Source organism: Puma concolor, chromosome C2 (genome assembly GCF_028749965.1).
Source record: "Puma concolor isolate L17-30 chromosome C2, mPumCon1.1.hap2, whole genome shotgun sequence".
Taxonomy (NCBI): Eukaryota; Metazoa; Chordata; class Mammalia; order Carnivora; family Felidae; genus Puma; species Puma concolor.
The window spans coordinates 4,113,620-4,135,896 of NC_141675.1; the positions used below are offsets into that span (position 1 = coordinate 4,113,620).

The window sequence follows — 22,277 nt, forward strand, 5'->3', positions numbered from 1 at the left end:
TGATGGGGAGAGGTGTCCGTGCAGCTGGGAGTTCGCAGGCATGCCCCAGGGTTGCCGCGGAAGGGAGAGCTACCCATGCTTGGTTTTGGCAAACGTCAGCAAGGATCCGTCTCTGGGTTTGCGTTCGAGCTGCCTTTGCTGCCCCCCCCCCCCCCCCCGTAGCAGTTGTGAGAAAGAGAAAATGCACATGAGAGCGAGGGGTTGTTTCCAACGGGCTCCAAGTTTGCAAATCTGACAGCGTTTCTTTTGCTGTCAAACCGAGAGCCCGGCTGGTGGTGGCAATCCTGGCGGGGAGGGAGGGGAACGGGGAGAGACTGTGCTCAACTGCCCAAGGAGAATATTAGGAATTCTTCATGCCAGGCTGGAAGTGGGGAGGGCACAAGTGCTCTCAGCCCTGCCACGGTGAAAGTTTTCTTTTTTCTTTTCTCTTTCTTTCTTTCTTTCTTTTTTTTTTAACTGTTACAGCCAATGCTCGCTAAATCAAAATCTTCAAGTACGCTTCATTAAAAAGGAGGCACGGAAACGGCATTAGACTATATGATACTCATCTACGATTGAAGCAAAGAGCCTTTGGTTTTTTAAAAAAGGAGGCAAGACTTTTAGCTCACGGGGTGATGTGGATGCTCATTGAGGCAGACACACGAACTGGTTGTTGGTTTTTTTTTTTTTTTTTAATATAAAGTGCGAGATTTCACTAAAAAAGGTTAAAATTGAAGTGAGTAATCTTCGGCGCATAATGCAATCGTTAATTTTAGCTCCCTGCGTGGGTGCCGCTCTGACTTGAACAGTCGGGCTGTAGCCTTCGTTAGAGAAGAAGCAGGCAGCCCGAGACAGGTGGGGCTGATCGAGCTGTGAACGTGATTTGCTGGAAGCTGGTCATTAGCGTTAGAAATCGGGTCCGATTGTTTTGGTCGTTCGCCCCGCCGTGACCGTTGCCATTATGATTATTGACTTCTCGTCTTTCTTTCAGGTTGACGATGGGTCACGCCGTGTAAGGGAATCGCAGGGAGATGGGCATTCTGAACTGTTAATGGGGACATGGGACTCCAGTTGTCTCTGATCACTGGTGTGGATTTTCCCGGGGTAGAGCGACAGAAGCCGCCAGTAAGTCGCCAAGACCTACGTCAGGAGCTCTGCACGAAAGGTAAAGGCCTCGTTGTCTGGCTGTCAGCTCATCTGTATTTTGTTACTGTCTAAACGTGTGCCAAGAAGAGGTCCGTGAGTGTAACCACTACAGACAGCATCTATGACAGGGACTCAACTGGCTTAGAGTCTATAAAGTTAGTAGAGCTCGATCTGTTCCTTCCATTTTAAAGTTGGTCACAATCTCCTTTCTCGTTGAAAGGCTTTGAAGAAAGAGTCAGGGCCATGAAGTCCCATCGCCTCCCCCTACCCAATAGGTTGAGAAACACGGTGTTTGCCCTCAAGAAACAACCTTCGTTAGCTACACACATAGCCCAGCCAGTGTCACTAAAGTGTGAGGCGTCCGTCTGAATACGCTGGATGGAAGATCCTAAAGCCTCCTCTGACTCGAAAGCATTGCTCACCAGTAACTCACAGACTCGAGTACCAGCCTTTGGGCAAGTCTTCCTTTGGCATTCCCATAATCCTTTGCTGAGGAAGCCTGCGTTGTTTTTAAAGATATCATTAGGTGCCATCTGTTCTGTCACGGTGGATCTTAGCAGATTTGCCACAGAAGTCGCTGTGGTCGAGATTTTTCTCATGCTTCCTCTATGCAGTTGGAAGTCAAGTGCCTGAATTTAGTAAATGGTCATTAAACACTCCCAGGGAAACGTTACCACCGTTGTGTACGATAATAATCACCGTCGTAATGAGCAGTAGGAGAACAGCCCTCCCTTTGGGGGAATTTTGTGGAAGAACTTTTGTGGACAGATGGACTTTCTGGGTCACGGTGTCTTTCTTTCTCGTTTTCTTTTTCCTTCCTTCACTCCTTCCGTATTTCTTTCGTCCCTCTCCTCTGCGTTTTTTCTCACATCTTACAAAAAACAAGAAAAACCGAGGGGGAAGTAAATGCTCAGTCATTCATGCACCTCGGTTGACGGCCCATCAGGAAGGGGAAGGGTCAGGGGTGGTATGGGGTCGGGGGACAGAAGATAGTAACAGGCTCTCCCTTTGGAAAGCCATTTCCAGTGTCCATGTAGTGGTCTAGTGTGAGCCCCGAGGAGCAGGGCTCAGTGGCCATAGCTTCATTAGAGCCGCCTTCCAGAGACTTCCTTCTACAGGGTCGGGGCAGCCCCAGCGGCTGGTGGGAGCCTGGGAGAGCACTTTTGCCTTCAATAACGGAGCTGTCAGTTTGAAGCCGGACAGCGTTGGCCCTGAAAGTGTTATTGCCAAATTTAGATGCCGTGTACGAACGGAATCCTTACCTCTTCAGTTGCTTTTTGCCCCTCGCACGGCGTCCTGTATTCCCCGTGCCTGGGAAAGCGTGCCTCCGGTTGAAAACTCGCAAATACTTTTCGAATCGTCTGGGGCCTGCTGCCCAACACCCAGAGCACCCCGTGACTCAGCGGCGGAGGGTCGTTTCTTCCAAGAGTTGGACGGAGACTCTGTTTCTCTTTCTCCCCTGCTTTGTCGTGGGGCATAGGGACTGGTAGATGTGTGGGAGTTCCGCGTCTCCACCTAAGATTTGTCGATCCCTTTTGATGGCAAGGTGTGTATTCGCAAGCGTGTGTGTGTATGGGTGCGGAGGGGGTGTGGAGAGGGCGCCCGAATCTGCCTCTCGCGTTTGCCTTGGGTACTGGATTTGATCTGGCTTCGTCGTTCTCCCCTTGTGTCACAGTGACAGAGCCGCCCGAGTCGCTCATTTGAATTCGAATACAAAAGGAGACATGAAATGCCCCGGGAATAACAGTCAAGGCTCTACAGTGCGCTGACTTTACGTTCTGACTTCTTCACCTCGTAGGGCATCGAACCTTGCGATTTTAATTTGCGTCCGGGAGGATGTCCGAGCCAGGAGACCTGAATCCGGCCATCGTGGAGGAAGGCGGGACTGAGCAGGAGTCGGCCACCCCAGAGAATGGCATTGTGAAATCCGAGAGTCTGGATGAAGAGGAGAAACTCGAATTGCAGGTGAGCCTGGAAACCTAGTCTCTCGCACAACTGGGTGCGGTTCCTTTCCTTTATTTTCGGAGCGCTTGGGAGGTTTTTCCTTTTTTTTTTTTTTTTTTTTCTTCTTTCTTTTCTTTGTCTCCACTGGAGAGTTTGACTACGAAATGAATAGGAAATCCATAAAGCTAATCCTCTCCTTTCCTAATTATTAATTACTTTTTCTTCCCGAGCAAAACGTGCTCCGGAATGCCCTTTGAAATGAAAGCAAGGGCCAGAGATCCTCTTTGAGGACTGAATTTGCACACGGCATCTCCAGAGTGATTTCCAGACCACCTCATGGAGCTTGAGAAGGGTTTCTCCCTGAGGCAGCTTGAGGCCGGCTGAGACTTAAAAATGCATGTGCTCTTCCACGGAAAGCTGAAGACTCAGCTCATTATCATGAGACTAAGAAAAATCAAAGGCGTGAGCTCTGTGGACCTTTGAGGGCAGGCTAAGATTCAGTTCATATTAGCCAACCAACCTAAGCCCTAGAATTCACAGCCAGGGAGAGAGAGAGAGAGGGCGAGAGGAACAGAGACGGAGAGAAAGCCCTAGAAAAGGGCAGGCCAGGGACGGAGGGGGGTATTGGGGCTGTTGGGAGTGACTGACAGTACCGAAAAGGTGATATGATTAAATACACCATGATTTATGAGAGAAGGCGATTTGGTAGAGGGAAAACCAACCGTATTTGCAAATAGCCTGTATTGATTTTCTTTGAACCAAACTACAATAGTGTTCATTCTTTTTATGTACCAGTGAACAAAGGCAGATAACCACATAATGGCCAAAAGCCTTCAAGGTCAGCTTTCCCCCCCTTGCATAGCTGCTCTAAGGAGAAGGAGCTAAAAGTTAAAAAGGTCAAAAGTTGGGGGGAGAGGGGGAGGGGTGTCCTTCTCAGTGGTTATAAGACCTTATTGTTCCTATTGATTTCTGGACTCTAGTGACACCTCTCTCTCTCTCTCTCTCTCTCTCTCTCTCTCTCTCTCTCTGGTTGTTGTTTTACTGTCTGTTTGTTTGTTTTACTTTGTTTCCAACACACAGAGGCGGCTGGCAGCTCAGAACCAAGAAAGAAGAAAATCCAAGGTAGGATTCTGGAGATTCCACATTGACGTGATATCATGGATGTCAGTTGCATAGTCTACACTGGGGTGAAAAGATTTGCCGACAGTTCAAACAGTCGCGTGTGGATCTTGGCTCTCCTGGTCCTGCCTGCTTGGAAGGGGGTCCTGTTGACACTTGTCTTTTCTCCCTGGCTCCGTAGGCTTTGCAATTAGAGCGCTTAGTGTTCACGTGGCCGCAAATGTGTGTATCTGATCCTGTTTTTCACAATTGCAGACTTGAGAGTGCCTTACACAGTGAGCCCCGGCTTGTTTGGCTGTCCTTTTGCGAGACACCTGGGGCAGACGTTTTAGTCACCCCGGTGGATTTCTCCCTCGAAGTAAACAGGTGCCGGTGTTTCGATCCCGTTCCTCGTCTTCTGAAGCATCGTTTCCATTCAGATCCCTCCCAAACTCAGTGTTAGTTCCGTCATCTCTTCCTCCTTAGATGATCAGGAGATGGCAGCAAGGCATTCTTTGTATGTTTCCGATGTGATGGGCACAGTTTGCTAAAAGCGTTCCTTCCTTACATCCACGCAGTCACGTCCTCCTCCTCCTGCGTCCCCACCAACCCAGGGGGCTCAGTCTGGGAGCCAAGGCACACAGACAGCACTGAGCCCCCAGTTCGAAGCTCAGTGTCCGAAGTCTGACTTGGGGGTGTCCTGTGAAGCGGGGGGAGATGATTTGACAGCCGGAGGATGTCTTCTGCTTGTTGTCTTTATTTTCCTGTCCTTGCCTCTTCTCTCCCCTCCCCAGTCAGGAGCGGGAAAAGGTAAACTGACTCGCAGCCTTGCTGTCTGTGAAGAATCCTCGGCCCGACCAGGGGGAGAAAGTCTTCAGGACCAGGTACATACCCCCTGTCATTTCCATTAGCTGCACGAATGGGATCTCTCTTGGTGTGCGTGTGCATGAGTGGAAAGCTGGCACTCCGCACTGGTTTGGGGGAGAAAAGAAAGATAATCAAAGGAAGAAAGAGTTTGCTGGCTTCGTCCCCCGTTGATGAGCTATGCTAAACTAGCTGAACAGTGTGTCACAGAGTGTTACGTTTGTTTTTTTCCAGACTCTCTGAAAACTGCAAATGGGAAGGAATGTCAAAAGAATTTAGATAAAACACTTAAAAAGTAAGCACGGTAGTGCTGAGTTTCCTCAAAGGCTCTCTCTTGATAAGACTGAACCAAATACAGTCCTTAGTGTCCACTCTCCTTCCTTCTGGGACGTTCTTACCTCTCACTTCCCAAATGCACTTGCCTATAAGAAACACAACTCTTGGCTCTTACAAAACTTTAGAAACAGTGAATAAGGTGCATTGAGCTTTGGAGACCTATTTTTAAGGACTTTGGTGGAGATTTCTGAATCCTGGAACAATTGGCCAGAAGTGAATCCGAGCTGGTGGTGAATTTCATATGATTAAATTTATAGGAATTTAATATTCTTATCTATCGCTGTGGGTCCTTCCACTTAGGTTTGCTCCTTACAGCGAGACTATCGGGGTCGGAAAATTCACATTCTGACGAAACCCTCCCGTGACAAAACGGGAACTTCATATCGTATTTATTTTTGTTTGCCTTTTAGGCATCGTATCCGCTTTTATAAAAAAATAGTCTAGCTGCCGAAATGTTCCTTGCTTTTTCAGAGGCTGAGAGAAGTCCAGACAAAAGTAAAAGGATTTATCTGAGCCCAGGGGAGAGAAAATTGATTAAGATATCATTGTTTTTGTTTGCTTTTGTTGGCTTTCCTCTTTTTACTTTAATTGAAATACTCTAAATTCTCCTCGTGGATGCAGAGAGCATTGAGAGCACCTTCTTTAAAAGGACCAAAAATAAATACCTTATAGATTTTGTCCTAAGAGTATTTTTTCTCCCCCTAGCTTCGTTTTCTCAATATGCCACTCATGTCGTAAGGCATAGACAGGCTGTCTTTCTCTAGCCATCACTATGTTTCATACACAAGCTTTATTTTACCTGGGCTCTGAGAAGTGTGTGGCTTTCCTTCAGCATTTTACACGTGCTTCTATTTTTCATGGAGATTGAAAAGGGGAAATAACGCGAATATCCCGGCTTGTGTTATTAAATGTTGATCGACGGCTTGTAACGTACCACACGCGATATATGTTAACTCTGCAAAATGACAGACTCTGGGAGAAGTCATGCCCCGGTTGTCCCCCACTCCTAACACCCGACAGAGGAGGACAGCCTTTATAGACTTAATCTGCTCTTCGTCCCATTTGACGAGGTACCAGGAGGAAATTTTTAAAGAGATCATCTGTACTGTAGTGCCCGTCCTGGACCTGAGTCCGGTTTCTCCATACGATTGGTGCAGAGAATTAAGAGGCCAAGGGTGCTCTGTTCCCGCTGGTTTCAAGCTCAGTGGCCAAGACTAGCTTTGTAGGAGAGGTTTAGAGCTTGCGCACCCCTCTTGGGGCTGGCTGAGGGGAGGCCGGAGCAGACGGCCAATAGGAAATACCCAGACCACGCATGTTAGTGAGCGGGCACGTTCCTTTTTAGAGAGTAAAGAAGCAGACCTTTGAGCTTATATGCGATGCCTTCATTAGGTACCACCGGCACTTACAAAACGTGGGAACTGAATCCCAGAGAACCCCGGCAGAGGTATACATTTATATGGATTGTATTGCTTCCCTAATATTTGTATATTCACAGTACTTGGAAAACTGCCTTCATTTTCCTGTGTGGGGAAAAGCTCTTGCTACCTGTATTACTTGATCTCAGACCCATAGCTGACGGTTCAGTCTGTCCTTCAGTTAAAGGAGCTTTGCTTTCCAAATGTTCTACGATTTACCTACCAGTGTATTACTGTGACTTGAATCATTCTTTTACTGTTGTTGGATATAAACTTATCCTGTACCGATGTATCAATTAATACCTGTATTTTATTATTGAGCATATCAATAAAAATATTAAAAAATAACAGATTGTTTTTTACCAACTCTATAGCACTTTTGTGTGTTCTTTCAACACCATAATGTATGCTGATGCCTAGACAAGCAAGGTATTTTCCCGAGAATAGTGTTTGTCCACACGTGACGTGAGTTTGTACATTTTTCTTTTTTTTTGGTGGAGGATGCTTTTTAGCCTCTGCTCTTGTGTGTATGCTTCCAACCCTCTCTGATCGTAGCTGCAAACTGACAGAGGCGGGGGATGCAGTCGGTTTTGGAGAAGCAAGGAGACCACTCCCATGGCCTGGTGCCCTCAGTTTCCCCTCCTGATCAACTATTGAACTGATCCTTCCCCGCCCCCAACTGTATTCCCTTGAAGCAGAAACGTTCCAGCTGTTCCCTTAGCCAGTAGAAGCAAATCAAAACCTTAACATCTGCCTGAGCCTTTGCAGACTAAGACATTTCTGTCCCAAATCACATGACAAAGAACCTATAATCAAGTTACACTCGGTTTTACGTATGTTGTGTAAGTGCACCCCAAGGGAAACACGTGGATATCAGGAAATCTGGCTAAGATAAATATCTGTCATGAGAACGTGTTTGATTTCATCCTCTCTATCCTATGTCTTTCCAACCACGGTGTCTTTTTCTTCCAGCCAGGAGTTCACAAGGTAACCCCTCCTAAAAAACGAACTTGGTGTGGGAGGCCTTGTGTTACGCTTCTTAGATCAGCCAGGTTTACCAAGAACCCTAAGAATCCTAGGTCGGCCATAATTTGAGGGTGTGCAGGCCTCGATCTGGTCACGTGAATAGGAGCATTAGTTTAGTTTTTAGTGAGGAACACTGTTAGTCATTGGGGATATATTTTTTTAACGTCATAAATTTGAATGTCACGGTAGGAAAAAAACCTTTCCCATCAAACGATCTCTTACATAAGCAAAAGTGGGCTTAATGTTGGTTAATTTGTCATAGTTTTAATCATAGCTTGGGCTTGTCAAAAAACTAAGCGATCTAATTTGGCTCATTCTTCTTCAAAACGGTGAACATACTATCAACCAAATGGCTGCTGCCTGAGTTAAAACAAAATGAGCTGTTTCCAGTGCAAACGAAATAAATATAAAAGTGAATCCAGCTCCAATACTGTAAACAGTCAGTTGTATACCAAAGCATTGGTTCAAGAGAATTTTCCATTTTGGAAAGGATTGACTGATGCAAAAATTAAAATACTAAATTGATGGACCAGATAGTTGTACCTCCTACCTTTTCTAAAAGGCAATGCTTATTGTAGCCATATATTACGGTGACTTATCAATGGAGTTTGTACACAGTGTGTGATAAGAACCCCTGCCCAGGATTCCTGCATTTAGACAGCTTGGTTTTTCTCAGTAGTAGATATCCTTGTTTTGTGGTTCTAAGACAGACTTTTCAGTGCAAATCGGCTATTAAGGCCTTTATGTCTGTTCCATCTGTAATTATGATTCGTAATATCTGTCTGTCTGTCTTTGTGCAGATTTCTCCTTATAAGGGATTATAGAAAAGAACTCGGAAGGCTTCTTCTTCTTTTTTTTTTTTTTTTTTTTTTTTTTGAGACATGACAGTGGCTGTGATGCAAGCTTACTGATAAGGAAATGGTTCCTAAGTGTTTAAAAATAAATCTGTAGGGAAAATAAGAGGTATGATCTAGGAGAAAGTGACTTGCTTAATGTGAATATTCATGAGGCCAAGTTCTAGTACGAGATGTTTCTCATGAACTCCCATTGACTTCTGAAGTTTAATTCACCTTAAAGGGCAATTATTTTTCTGACAGGTTTAATTTTTTACCATTTAAGAAAAAGAAAAAAAAAAAAAAACCTGCTCCTGGCTTTCATTTTCCTGTATTTAATAACCTCTTTGCAAAATGGAAACCAGACAGAGATTCTTAAATCTGGCCCTAAATTATTATATTTTTTCCTCAACAGGAATCAATTCATTTACAGCTTTCCAGTTTTCCCAGCCTGCGAGAGGATGATAAATCTAGGAAAGATGACTCAGAAAGAGAAAAAGAAAAGGATAAAAACAAAGATAAAACCTCTGAAAAGCCCAAGATCAGAATGTTATCAAAAGGTGAATGTGAACATGTTTCCTTAACTTACTGAATTTGGACAGATCAGTAGTCACAGAGCACATCCTAGACTTACACACACATCTCCCTGCCACCAAACTCTGCCTATACTTTTCTGTGTGTACGTGTGTGTATGTGTAAAAGGTGTGAACTCTATTTTCTTTCTGTTCGCGGTGTCATTATTTGTGGAGCCAGAAAGGTTATTTTTAGGATCCTTTATTTCTTTGGATTTTCATTTGGGTCTTCTATTTTCAGTGGTAACTTGGTGCACAGGAGTGAGCATAAATCTCTTAATTCAGGTTTATTGGCCCAGTTAAGTTGGGCTGAGGAGCAGTAATGATACCTAGTTTTAGAGCTGCACTTCCCTATTTATCTTAAAAGACAGACAGTGGATTAGCAATTCACAGCCAATGAGTGATAGTGTCCCCAAAGCACAGATGTATACATCAGTGTCAATGGCATACGTGAGTAACATTGTATTTGGCACAAATGGATTTGGCCTCTGGCCACCCATATACTGCCACATAATGTCTCACCTAAAAAATACACGCTTCTCCTTCAATAAAGTTTTTCCAAGAACAAACAACGCTTTGCCTTCTAAATCCCCGAACCTCTTCCAGACTTGTCTAATTGTTAACAAAAGTACCACCACAACAAAAAAAGGAAACGCAAAGTAAAACAAAACTAAGTTAGGTTGAAATGAAGAATACCATGAGTAAGTAGCTTTGCGGTAGACGTTTTCTTTCCTTTTCTTTTTTTCTTTTTTAAGCAACTGAGGCAGAATAGGGCATCTGCTACTTGTATGCTCTGTAACCATGTATCTGCTTCTACCGATGGCCTCTGTTACTGAAGATCTAAAACCCGAGGTGTAACAAGAGTAAAGAAGTACAGGTTAAATGGCTTTAGAAATTAAGCTTTAGCCAGCATCAGAAGAGTTGAAAGACTTGGAGATTATTTAGTGCCCTCCTGTGTTTTGCACTGATTGATACTTAGACAGCCTTGCCACAGAACTTGTATTTTTTGCCTTCTCGGGGTTAAGAGAAAAGGGATTTCTTGGAATCCCAAACTCTTCAGAGTTCTCTCTGTGGGTCTGTCACGTGGAGGGGCCTCGCTGATGTACAGCAGGGAAGGAACACGTGACATTTCACCCCACCCACCTCCTACCTGACCGTGCCCACGCCCCATCCTGTGACAGCTGGAGCTTTCCATACTCGGGATCTGCTGGGTTCCTCTGTCGCGAATCTGACTTTCATTCTGGCCTTACCCTGCCAGTTTGCTAGTTTCGAAACACGTCCCGTTCACGCGAGTAGCTTCACCTAAAATGTACCCAAGCGAGAGGGAAACATTGCTACCCCCTTTTCCCCATCCGCATTCCTGACAACTCCATCCTGCTGTTTGTTTCAGATTGCAGCCAAGAATACACGGATTCTACTGGCATAGACTTGCATGAGTTTCTGATTAACACATTAAAGAATAATTCCAGGTAAATTATTAAATAAGCCTCTTATTTTTAGAAGAGTCGAGTGGACTATCGCAGAGTGGTTAGGGCGAACACTTTACAGAGTTGTAAAATGCAGGCACCTTTTCTAAAGTCTTAAGCGTTCTTTTATATTTTTTCTGCGAATAGTTTGCATGTGTACTGCTTATAGATACTCTTTTTTTTTTAATATATGAAATTTATTGTCAAATTGCTTTCCATACGATGCTTATAGATAACTCTTGAGTCCTGGGTAGCTCTCTAGTGAATACGTTATAGTTTACGGGTTCTGCTTTCCTGGTCGCAAAGAGATACGGATTAAGGGGGAAAGGACAGAGAACAAGAGTCAATGTCAAATAAGCCAAATTATGTTCCACTGCAGTTATATAACTCTCTACTTGGGCTTTGCTCTGGTCCAGTTTCCTATTAATTTAAAATCTACAATGTGTCTGATATGTTTTATGGGCTTCATTCCTCATATGTCTTCAGTAACATAAAAACCACAGAAGTTTCAATGTTACAAGGAGAAATCATCTCCAGTGGAATGAGATCATACGTATATGGGCAGCACGTTCCAGAGAAGCATTAAAGATCTGGAGTCACGTACCTTCAAACCATCTCTGTCATACATGCAAACGAACTTGTTTGGTCTTTGGGAATGGCCAGTCCATCCGACCTTCTCATTTTTAACATTTATTTTGCAGGGACAGGATGATACTCTTGAAAATGGAGCAGGAGATTATTGATTTCATTGGTGACAACAAGTATGTTCCATTGCAAGGCGGGTTAATTTCTACGATGGGGTCTTGGTTTGGGCTTTGGGTTTAATGATGCATTCTGGAAAGACTGAGGGATAGATAAAACATTACTTAATATGTTTGCCGATTTGGTGAGTGGGGATGCTGTTAGGATTAGAAGCTATATATTGATGGGGATTGTTGCTTGGACCATGTGTGTTTCTGCTTGTTAAGTTCCTGACAAAATGGCTATAAACAGGGGGCCGCTGATTAGCATAGAGTAGCTGTGACAAGAGGCAACCCTTTTCATTTTTATTATAGTTTTTTAATGGGCTCCAGCTGGCTGCAGTCAGTGATGCCTGGGCATAATTGCGCTGTTTTCTGTGTAAACCGTGTAATGACACATCTCCAGATAGGCATCTGCTGTCACATAGTATGTCATATCATTTGTCCTGGGCCTGGCTGTGCCGATAAGGTATCACGGACTAGAAGAGAATACTTTCCAACGGACGTTAGGTTCTCTTTGCTGAGAGAAACGTGCAGCTGTGAAACAAAGACACTTCTTGTAGCTTAATCGATAGATACATCATCAGCGGAAAAGTGTCCGGAAACGAGCACCTGAGATGTTGCCGAGGATGAACTAAGCCTAGCGGTTTGGCTGGGGAAGGACTGGTTTTGTGTGTGTACCTGTAAAATGTACTACAGGCCGGAAACGCCAATGCTGATCCCACTCTGTCCTGTATTCCTTTCCAGTAATCATTATAAAAAGTTCCCTCAGATGTCATCCTACCAGAGGATGCTTGTCCATCGAGTGGCAGCTTACTTTGGGTTGGATCACAATGTGGATCAAACAGGGAAATCTGTTATCATCAACAAGACCAGCAACACAAGAATGTAAGCCCATCACTGTATTTATTTAACGTTTCCTTTTTTCTCGTACGGCTTCGTTTATAAGAGCATGTTATACAATTCAACGTACGTGACATTTAAACTGTGCAGCGTTATTTATCTCTTGCACTTACCAGCAGCGTGTGGCATTTATCTGCAGAAGATTATTTGAGGACCAGGAAAGTTTGTACCATTCGGGCAATAAAGTGGATTTATCCCCAGAACTTTTGTATAGCTCCTGAAACATAATTTTCTCTCTTCTCTCGGTACTCCACGTGAGGGGGTGCATGGGTGGCTCAGGCGGTTAAGCAAGCACCTGACTCTCGATTTCGGCTCAGGTTATGGTCTCACGAAGCGTGAGATCGAGTCCCGCGTCAGCTTCTGTGCTGATAGTGCAGAGCCTGCTTGCGATTCTCTCTCCCTCCCTCTCTCTCTGCCTCTTTCCCGCAAAATAAATACATACATACATACACGCATACGTACACGCATAAATAAATAAATACATAAATAAAACCATTTAAAAAACATACTCCATGTGATTACATCAAAAGAGCATGGAACATTTTATGTCAGAATATAACTCAAATTGAAAATAACAGACCTTTTAAAACCACAGTGACGTATCCAGGATAACTGTTCTTTTCTTCCTCTTTCTGGTTTGTAGACCTCTGTCTTGCTGTAGTTTTTAGCCAGACCAAAAGCCCTGAACCCAGAGACAGAAATCCCACCCCCAGGACTCAATTCTTTTACTTACCAGCTGTGGGACTTGAAACAAATCTGTTACAATCTGCCGCCTCCTTTTTTTTTTTGTTTTTCACCTGAGGAAGGAGAATTTTGAGCTCCATAGCTAAGCTCCAGATCTGAAAGGAAGATGTTTCTTTGTTTTTGCTCCTTAACGTGATGGTTTGCCTCTGTCTTCCTATCTTTCCATGGGCCCGTTGAGTCACCCAAAGCACAGCATGAGTAGCCATTGCCTTTGGAAATGTGGATCTGGCTGTCTTAAAGTGATGTCTGTGTCAAAGCCACTTCTCTAGCAAAATCCACGTTAAACTGAAAAACCGTCCCTCTGCGACACATTCTCCGAAGGCATCTGTGTATTATCGCTTACTTTTCCACAGTGCGCTTGGTGAGTTGTGCCAATGGCGTGGTTTTTAGGAGTGCCCTGTTAGTGGAGGGAGCCTCTGTGTTGGGTAGAGGAGTGTGGTTCAAACACTGTGTTTTCTGCTCATCAGAGAGGCTGGGCAAGTATGGCTGCAGATGAGGCCCTTTCTGTTCGCGGCGCTCGGTCGGTCCGTGTTCAGCAGAACGAGAGTGCGGGCCATGGTGGAGAAAACACAGATTGAGAGCTCTGGGATGGACCTGGGCTGTTGTCTCAGGGACACCAAGCACCGCGCCTCTCTGGGCTTCGGCTGCTTGTTCATTTGCAGGCCAGTTTCAAGCGAATGATGTTTAAGAGCCCTCGAAGCTTCGGAGTTATTGGGCCCTGCGGTTGCGCTCCATGCTGGCAAAATACATTTTGAAACTTACCCGCTTTCCGCTTTATCTGATTGCTGGCGCGTGGACCTCCGATCTTCAACCGTCATAGGAATGAAAGGTCACTGCCCTTTCATTCTTCATGGGTCCCCTCCCCATGGAGAATTCCTCGCTGTTGCTGTTTTCAGTCTCCATTCTGGCGTTTCTCATGACTCTCGGATGCTGCAAATGCAGAGACACATTGATCACAAAATAGGCCAGCGGTGGATGGTTTTCTTTTTCTTTTTCCTCCTCTCTCTCCGTAGACCATAGCAGACATGGAAATGCCTGTAGGCAAGTATAGCGTCCGACACAGGTCCAACCAGTAGAGCGAGTGCATTTATTCTTCGCATTGATCTTTGCAATCGCATGGTCATGAACATTAGCGCACGTGTTTGAGAACTGTTTTTAGGTAGGGTGGTTTTTGAGAAAATTGGTGCTGTGTAGAGACTCTTGGGGAATGTTGAGTGATGGCTCTGAACTTGCTGTATGTCCAGTGTGGTAGCCAGGAGCGACATAGAGCTATTTACGTGTTGGTTGAAATGAATCAAATTTAGATAAGATTTGGGGCGCCTGGGTGGCGCAGTCGGTTAAGCGTCCGACTTCAGCCAGGTCACGATCTCGCGGTCCGTGAGTTCGAGCCCCGCGTCGGGCTCTGGGCTGATGGCTCAGAGCCTGGAGCCTGTTTCCGATTCTGTGTCTCCCTCTCTCTCTGCCCCTCCCCCGTTCATGCTCTGTCTCTCTCTGTCCCAAAAATAAAAATAAAACGTTGAAAAAAAAAATTTAAAAAAAAATTTAGATAAGATTTAAGCTTCAAAGTTCAGGTCCTCGGCCAAGCTAGCCCCATTTCAAGTGCACGTATGAGACAGAACCTATAGAGAATATTTCCGTGATTTCGGGAAGGCCCATTGGGCAGCTCCGGTCTGAACCCTTGAGATTCTTACAAGTTCCCAAGTATCACTAGAGTATGTCATTTGTCCTTTCAGACCTCTATTTTCTGGCTAATAAGTATCGTATTATCACGCTCTTAGACTTCTTCACTTCCTGGAGAACACTGGTTTATACGTGTGTGTGCGCGTGTGTGCATGTGCGTGTGTATGTTTTCAAAACTGGCCAATTTTAAATAGACCCCACGTGTTTATGCCTTCAGGAAGAGTGAAAGGAGCACGTTTCAAGTGTGGTTGCCACAGCGGAATGCCTATTCTCATGCACACCCCCTAGCCCCTCTCTGTGACTCACACCATGCCTAAACAAAAGGACAAATGACCGTAGATCATGGACTCTTAAGGTATTTCCAGAAGAATTGACCTTACCAGAGTCCGGTGTGGAGCTGTCAAGTCCTGCTGTTCTAGTCCAGCCACCCTTCTGACCATCCTCTATTTGAGGGGCTCTAGTCTGGGGATATGGGCGGGGCCTTTTCCGACAAGAGAAGTGGGTGAATTAAATGCCACCTTTCAAAGAGGAACAAGTCCCGCCCTCAGGACCTGAAGCGCCGTTGGCATCTTTAACAAAGGAGAAATGTTCCGTAGAAAGTTGTATGTTTGACTTTAAAAGTTTGTTCCCATGTTCTCTTGGAGTTGAAGTCTGGAATGGGACGTTCTAACCAGAACTTGCCGTGTAAGTCGTAGGCGTCTTGGTTTTCTTGGGTTCTCTGAAAATTTCAAGAGTTGTGCTGTCAGGGCAATTGGTATGCTATGGTCATGGGGACCACGGTCATAGAAACGTGTTTTAATAGGCGTATTGTTGGATGGAGAGGTTTCCATGTACTGGAGGGAAGGAGGCCGAGGTGGAAATTCCTCAGGTGGCTCCTCGTGGGTTTTGTGTTTGAGGGATGCCTTTTCGGAGTACGCGGTTCCGTGCCAGTTCAGTGCAAGTCCGTGAAGGTGCGTGTCTTAAATGGCACCGTAGCTTGGGAGAAATGCAGAGAAATGTGGACGGAGGGGACAAAAACGGACTGTAGGGCTGACTGTGAGAAAGCACGTTTCCATGCAAGTTTTGATGTTTCTATCTCACCGACTCTGATCTTCTGACGTGGATGTCGCTCAGCCACATCATGGCTGGGATTCATTTCCCAGAATGCTCGCGTTTCTAGAGTATGAGCAGTTCGGGTCATTGTACGGTGTGACTTGAGAATATTAAGGTTTGCACAGACAGAGAATACTTTCACGTGAGGCTCAAAGCATTTAAGTCGTGAGAAGACCCTGTGAGGATTGTATGTACATGTGCGTATGTCCTTCCTCGCCTCTGGAATTTTCTCTAATGTCCTGAGAGGAACTATACCTGTCCTTCATGATGGAAAACATTTCTCTGAGGACTAACTTTTCAGTTACTGAAGTGATAGAGTAGGATTATCTGCTTCTTATTCATTGCATGGGGTACTTTACCTGTCATTCCCTGTATATTGTTTCATTTAATCTTGAAATCGTATTTACAACCTAGGTAATTAGAGCCTTATTTTACAGAAGCAGAAAATGAGGCACAAACTCAGGTTCAATTTTGGACCAACAGAGAAGCAATGATTAGCATGGCTGGGATCCAAGTCAGTTTGTTACATGCCAAGAACAATGTTCTTAAATAACCTAACTCTCTTAGAGCAAAACCACCCAGAACGTCTTGAGCAGAATCCCCAAGAAGATTCCTTGGATTGGTTGGAAATGCCATCTAAGTCTCTTGTTGTCTGATAAGATACAAGGAATGGGCCCAGGGGTGGGGGGGGGGGGGATGGGGAGAGATCTTAGAAAATGAACTCAGTGGTAATCAGCAAATAAAACACACTCCCCACAGTTTGATACTTCTGGCTACCTTTTCTGTGGTTATCACTACTAACGAGATGCAATGTTTGGCAGGGGGTGATAGTGATTCAATTTCAACCTTGTTTTATTCCATTTCCATCTTTCTTCCCCCCCCCCCCCAAGAATGGAAAAAGCTACATTCATCAACGACGTCATTGTAGGAGATAGAGCTGTCTATTGCATTACAAAACTGCTGTAGGCAACCCGATTGTTCAAATCCACGGTTTCATGCCGTAGCCACAAGAGCATGGGGTTAGGGTTGGAAATTAGAGTAGTCCAGAGAGAGTAGGAAATGACAGCCATGCTCACGTGGGAGACGTTCCGGGGAGGTGCCTTCCTCTGAGCAAACTTGGGTGCTTTAGAGAATTAACAAAGGGAAGTCACCTGACTCTCACAGCACAGCAACCTTGTTGGTTCTCTGACTTGGCCGGGGTAAGAGCAGGTGAGTATATGTAACCTGGAGCCTCCCAGCACACCTGTCCGTCCGCAAATGGGGTCTGAAGAGCTGGGGGTGCCTCTCACGAGAATTACTGCCTTTTTGTTGGAATAACGACATTTTTGAGCTGAGATTCACCCTGTTATGTTCTGCCACCTTTGGTTTATTCCTCTTTCCCCTGTGGGTTGCCCGAAATACGTTATACTCTGTGGCCCTTTCATATTTTCTTGCGTTGGGATTCTTGGTCAACTCCCAGATTTGGTGGTGGCACCAAATGAGCCCATTGGAAATCCGGGCAGGGTTGGTGTTATTCTGGTATGAAAAGTGATGTTTACAATGCATATTTACTCTCTAGGGTGTTGCGTTCTAAAGATACGCACTTGGGATGGAGACTAAAACTATGAGCAGCGATTTTGTGGAAACTGAATGCTACGCGTACCTGAGTCTATTTTTGTATGAGAAGCTTCAACCTTCTCTGTATCTGCCTTTCTTGTCTCCACTTTGTCTTTTGCTTACTTTTTTCAGGTGGTTAGCCCAAAGCAGCCCGTGGTTCTTTTGTTAGATGATTTTTTTTTTTTCACCGCCATCTGTCTTTCTCCATCTTAGAGAAAGGGTGTGTGCTCAGCTTGTATCATTTGGAGGCTTGAAACCATCCTCTTGCCTTAGTGTTTTCCAAGGGGCCAAGATCAGGCATAGGCAGAGAGTCTCAAGTGTACCTGAACGTCTTTGCATATGTCAGAGTAACTGCTGAACCAGTCCCAGATAATTGTCACGTTAAAAGGTTGTCATCTCTCGAATATTTTTTTTCCTTTGACTTTGGCACCCACCCACTGTCATTGCCTGAAATCCCCTATTTCCAGAGTGCAGATCAAAGACAGAAATGGCATCTCCATTGGAGGAGAGTGGTTCTCAGCCCCAGAAACCATGAAACAAGAATAGAGACCCAGAGGCAGAGCTTTGGGGTGACGTCTTAAGATAATACAATGCCTGGATTCCTGAGAAGTGTGGACCCGGGTAGTGATGACCATAGTTGGCCTGTTCGTTTGTTCCAGAGAGGATAATGACCTGAGTTAGCTATTTGGTAAATCAGAAGACTCATAAACTTGCTCTCTGTCTAAATAAAGCTTCTCTTTGGTGACAACGGTTGAGCCCAGTTGACTTTGTCAAGAAGCCCTGAAGTGATGGATAAGTCCTGCCCTGAGAGGAAGGACTGTGGGACCTTCCACATGCCCAGTGGCAGACACAGAGAGGGAGTGCCAGAGCCGTAAGGGACACCTGTTCTGTTCAGTTTTCTTAAGAGGCTATGGTTTAAGGTGGGAATTACTGGGTTTTGGCCCTTGGGCATTTCACTCCCTGCAGGTGATCCAGGATGTTTATACCAAAACAAACAGACTCACTAAAACCCCAAGCTTTCCTCCCACGTGTGTTCTATTCGTTTTCCTTTTGGCTGGCACGTGAATGGCACCCGTCAGTAAACGGAGCAACATCCCGATGCCACTGCTTGCCGAATAATCCTCTGTAGAAGATCAGGCATCAATTTCTTTAAGTGCCTCTTGGAAATCTCTGAGTGGTTGGTTGGTATCCTGTTACTTCCAAACATGGTAAATTTACTTTGCACTTTCTATAGGAATAGAAATCGTCTGACTAAAAGCCAAAGATCAGAAGCCTAACTCAGAATCACATTGCTCTTAGGAAAGCCACGATGCTTTATTTACTGAACTGACACCCTAGTCCTTTAATCAATACTCAGGCTCAAAGTAAGACTTATTTGTTAACATCGGTCAAACTCCCTATCACTGCTCTCAAATATTTGTATTTTCTCACGTTATTATTCTCAAATACCTCAGAGAACGTATCTTGTAGATGAGATAGGTAAGTCTCAGAAATAGATCTTGAGGCGAGAAAAGAAGTTTGTTGTGTTCTTTTCCCCACCAGAAATGATGGGTGGCCCTTTGAGTGTTGCATGGATAATTTACCACTTAATTTTAGAAATGAAACATGCATGCTCCTTCTATAATATTAGAATCTTTAATATAACTTTTTTTAAAGAGCTTTTCCATGGAGTGATTTTTTTTTTTTTTTTTTTTTTTTTTAGATAATTAAGTGCTTGTTTATTTAGCTTACCACATTCGAGGTAGATAAAGCTAGACCATTTTACAGGAGCAAAAACTGAGATTTGGGTCTTGATCGTACTTAGTCAATACACAGAAGACCCAAGATGCCCGCCTCTACAGCCATGACCCTCCACCTAAGGTCAGGGAAACAACTAATGTGCACAGAATCAATACTCTGAAATGACAAAGAGCAAGAAGAAAACCAAACCTTATCGCTTGGTTTCCTTTACAAAATCCTAATTTGCATTTAATTATTTTTAAAGTTGAACAGAGAACTCGAGGAAACCATGGTAACACTAAGGTGGATGTTAAAACCGTGATGCCAACAAAACTCCAGGACCGCAGAACACCCCGGATTAAAAATTGTCCTGGCACGCACAGAAGTAAGACAAAACCCAGCTCCGTGTTCTTAGACTGTGCCGTGCGAAAAGTAGTTCCCAGGTATTCGGTGGCCTGCTTTGAACAAAAGAAGTGTAGGCTATAGAATATGTCCATCTTCTGTTTATTGTTTATTTAAAGAAACAAGGTAATTTTGATCAGGACTCTGTGTGTGTGTGTGTGTGTGTGTGTGTGTGTGATCTGTGTCATACGGGTTGGGGCTGTTGGAGAAAGGTTCACTATAGACACACGTAGTACCTACATTGTGATCTCAAATGTGTGTTCGGTTTGGAGGGAGCAGTATTACCGGGGCCTGGTTGCTCCCACCTACGGTTTTGCTGTAGGCGGCAGAATTAGACCTGCTTCCAGAGCTCTCTCCCTTCCTTGCATCAAGATCCGCCATTAGGGTTGTCAGCACTTGAGCACCGGTGCCTTGGGAAAAGTTTGGGGTCGTACCTGAAGATGAAATGTATAATGACCAGCTGGTCTTCTTGGTGTCGTTCTTGTGACTTGTGGATCTTAACCTTTCTGATAGCGGCGAGGTCATTAGCATGTCGTCGTGGCTTTAGGAGAGATAGAATGGGTCATATGGTAGAAAGACAGGTTGTAGTTTACTGGCCAAAGGTGTTTGGTTTCCGTTGACGCGCGTACTTAACAGGCTAGATTGTGATTATCGGTACCAATCTTCAAGCAATAGATCGGAATCCGCCCGGAGAAGTGGTTGCATACCTAATACATTTTACCCCGCAGCTGGACTCCTTTCAACCTCCCAGCCTGTCTAGATCCCACAGCATTTCCAGGAGAGCACAGTGCTCACTTCCCACCCTCCTGCCCTTTAAACCAGGAAAGTGAAAAAACCAAAAACCAAAAAACCAAAAAAACGGCATTTCTTTACACATACAATGCGTATTTAGTCATTCCACACCAGTTAAAGCACACTGATCACTCTGGACCTTCTCAGCAAGTAAAATACTATATTTGCATATAAGCTTAAATGGAATGTTTTTATACACAGCATTGTAAGCAAAAAGCCTTTCATGCCAAGAAGCAATAATCACATTCAGCAGTTTGCAAAGAAAACATTACTTTCAGACCATTGTTACTGCTTCATTTGGAACTCATGAATCAAACCATTATTTGAATATTATAGTGCAGATTGGATTTACCCTCATTAAAATGAACACTAATGTAAATGTTGGCTCAACATTCATTGGCAGGCCTTTAGGTTTTGACTCCCCAGAAAGGTACGAATGATGGTAATAATAGATTATGATATCTATAGAGTGAGTTACCCGTGCCTGGCATTGGGCTTGACCCTCCCAAACACTTTAAGATAAGAATTGTTACTTTCCATTCTTACAACGAAACAAACCAGGCTTCTGTCTTAGGCGTGTTAAGTACAGTAAAACCTCGGATTGCGAGTAACTTGTTCTCTGAATGTTCCGCAAGACGAGCACACATTTCTAATAAATTTTAACTTGAGAAACGAGCGATGTCGTGCAGTAAGAGTGGCACGTGATTGCTCAATGTCACATAATCACAACTGGGCCGACGGTTCTTGAAATTCGCTTTGGTATACGAGTGCTTTGGATTACAAGCCTGTTTCCAGAACTACGCTCGCAAACCAAGGTTTTACTGTAATTTGCAAAAAGCCCACTCTTAGTAAGCTGTAGGGATGAAAAGACACAACAATGTGTGTTTTGAAAACGCCAGACTTTTGTTAGCCCCACTTATCAGCATTTACGTGGGAATTGTTTAAAATTTAGTGTAATTATTGAAACTATTGCTCCGTTAAATTTCGTATGCTAGTTCACGTCCATTTTATATCAAGTTATTGGATTATTCACATGCATTGTGTTTTGGGGGGAGTGGAGCTTTGGTCATTGGGTGTTTGGAGGGAGCACTCTATGAAAGGTTCACTGATAACCTAGCCCCTTTTTAAAGAAATTTTTCATTTGTGGAAATTCTCAATTTACAGGTAAACTTGCAGAAATATGCATGTTTTTTTAGCTGAATATATCCGTCTGATGTGTATGCTTCTGGGGTACTGTTGCCAATACCATGGACAGTACTGTTCAGAAATGGCTGAGTTCACAGACAGAGAAGACAGCATTCTAGGTGTTAAGGCATATGATTTCTTTCTCTTTTTCCAATTTCATAATTTCTCCTTTTTTTACTCATCCTTCTTATCTTTTTTTTTCCTCTACCACTATTATTTGGGTTCTCCATTTAGAGAGGGGGAAAAAAGGTCTTCAGATTGAACACTATCACTTACTTATTACAATTAGAGTATGATTATTTTTATTTTATTTATTTATTTTTTTCAACGTTTATTTTATTTTTGGGACAGAGAGAGACAGAGCATGAACGGGGGAGGGGCAGAGAGAGAGGGAGACACAGAATCGGAAACAGGCTCCAGGCTCGCAGCCATCAGCCCAGAGCCCGACGCGGGGCTCGAACTCATGGACCGCGAGATCGTGACCTGGCTGAAGTTGGACGCCCAACCGACTGCGCCACCCAGGCGCCCCTAGAGTATGATTATTAAATGCAAGTCTCTATGTATATAGATCAACAAGGACATAGCATTAAAAAAGGGGGGATTTTTGACAAAATGCCACAATGAAGTATCCATTTTAGATTATAAAATAATACAGGGCGTGAAAGAAAGTATTCAAAAGATAAGAATCTTTTAATTGTTCACAATCCAGTGGTTATATACAAACCACTTGTAGGTTGCTGATTTG

The 22,277-nt window shown here is 44.2% G+C and overlaps 1 protein-coding gene across 26 annotated transcripts in view; it reads left to right on the forward strand.

The window, feature by feature from the left end:
- The window catches only part of ARPP21 (cAMP regulated phosphoprotein 21), a 157,469-nt gene that overhangs the window by 39,580 nt on the left and 95,612 nt on the right, over nt 1-22,277 (forward strand). For 23 of the 26 annotated variants that reach the window (XM_086720359.1, XM_086720378.1, XM_086720369.1 and 20 more), the window contains exons 2-9: nt 971-1,144; nt 2,924-3,090; nt 4,150-4,191; nt 4,962-5,051; nt 9,057-9,201; nt 10,604-10,682; nt 11,381-11,440; nt 12,167-12,307. In XM_086720359.1, the coding sequence (XP_086576485.1) occupies nt 2,962-3,090; nt 4,150-4,191; nt 4,962-5,051; nt 9,057-9,201; nt 10,604-10,682; nt 11,381-11,440; nt 12,167-12,307 (686 nt within the window). In that variant the 5' untranslated portion in view covers nt 971-1,144; nt 2,924-2,961. Of the gene's footprint in view, nt 1-692; nt 716-811; nt 835-970; nt 1,145-2,147; nt 2,672-2,923; nt 3,091-4,149; nt 4,192-4,961; nt 5,052-9,056; nt 9,202-10,603; nt 10,683-11,380; nt 11,441-12,166; nt 12,308-22,277 lie in introns of those variants that run through there. The other 3 variants (XM_086720357.1, XM_086720361.1, XM_086720363.1) reach the window with 3 other exon arrangements.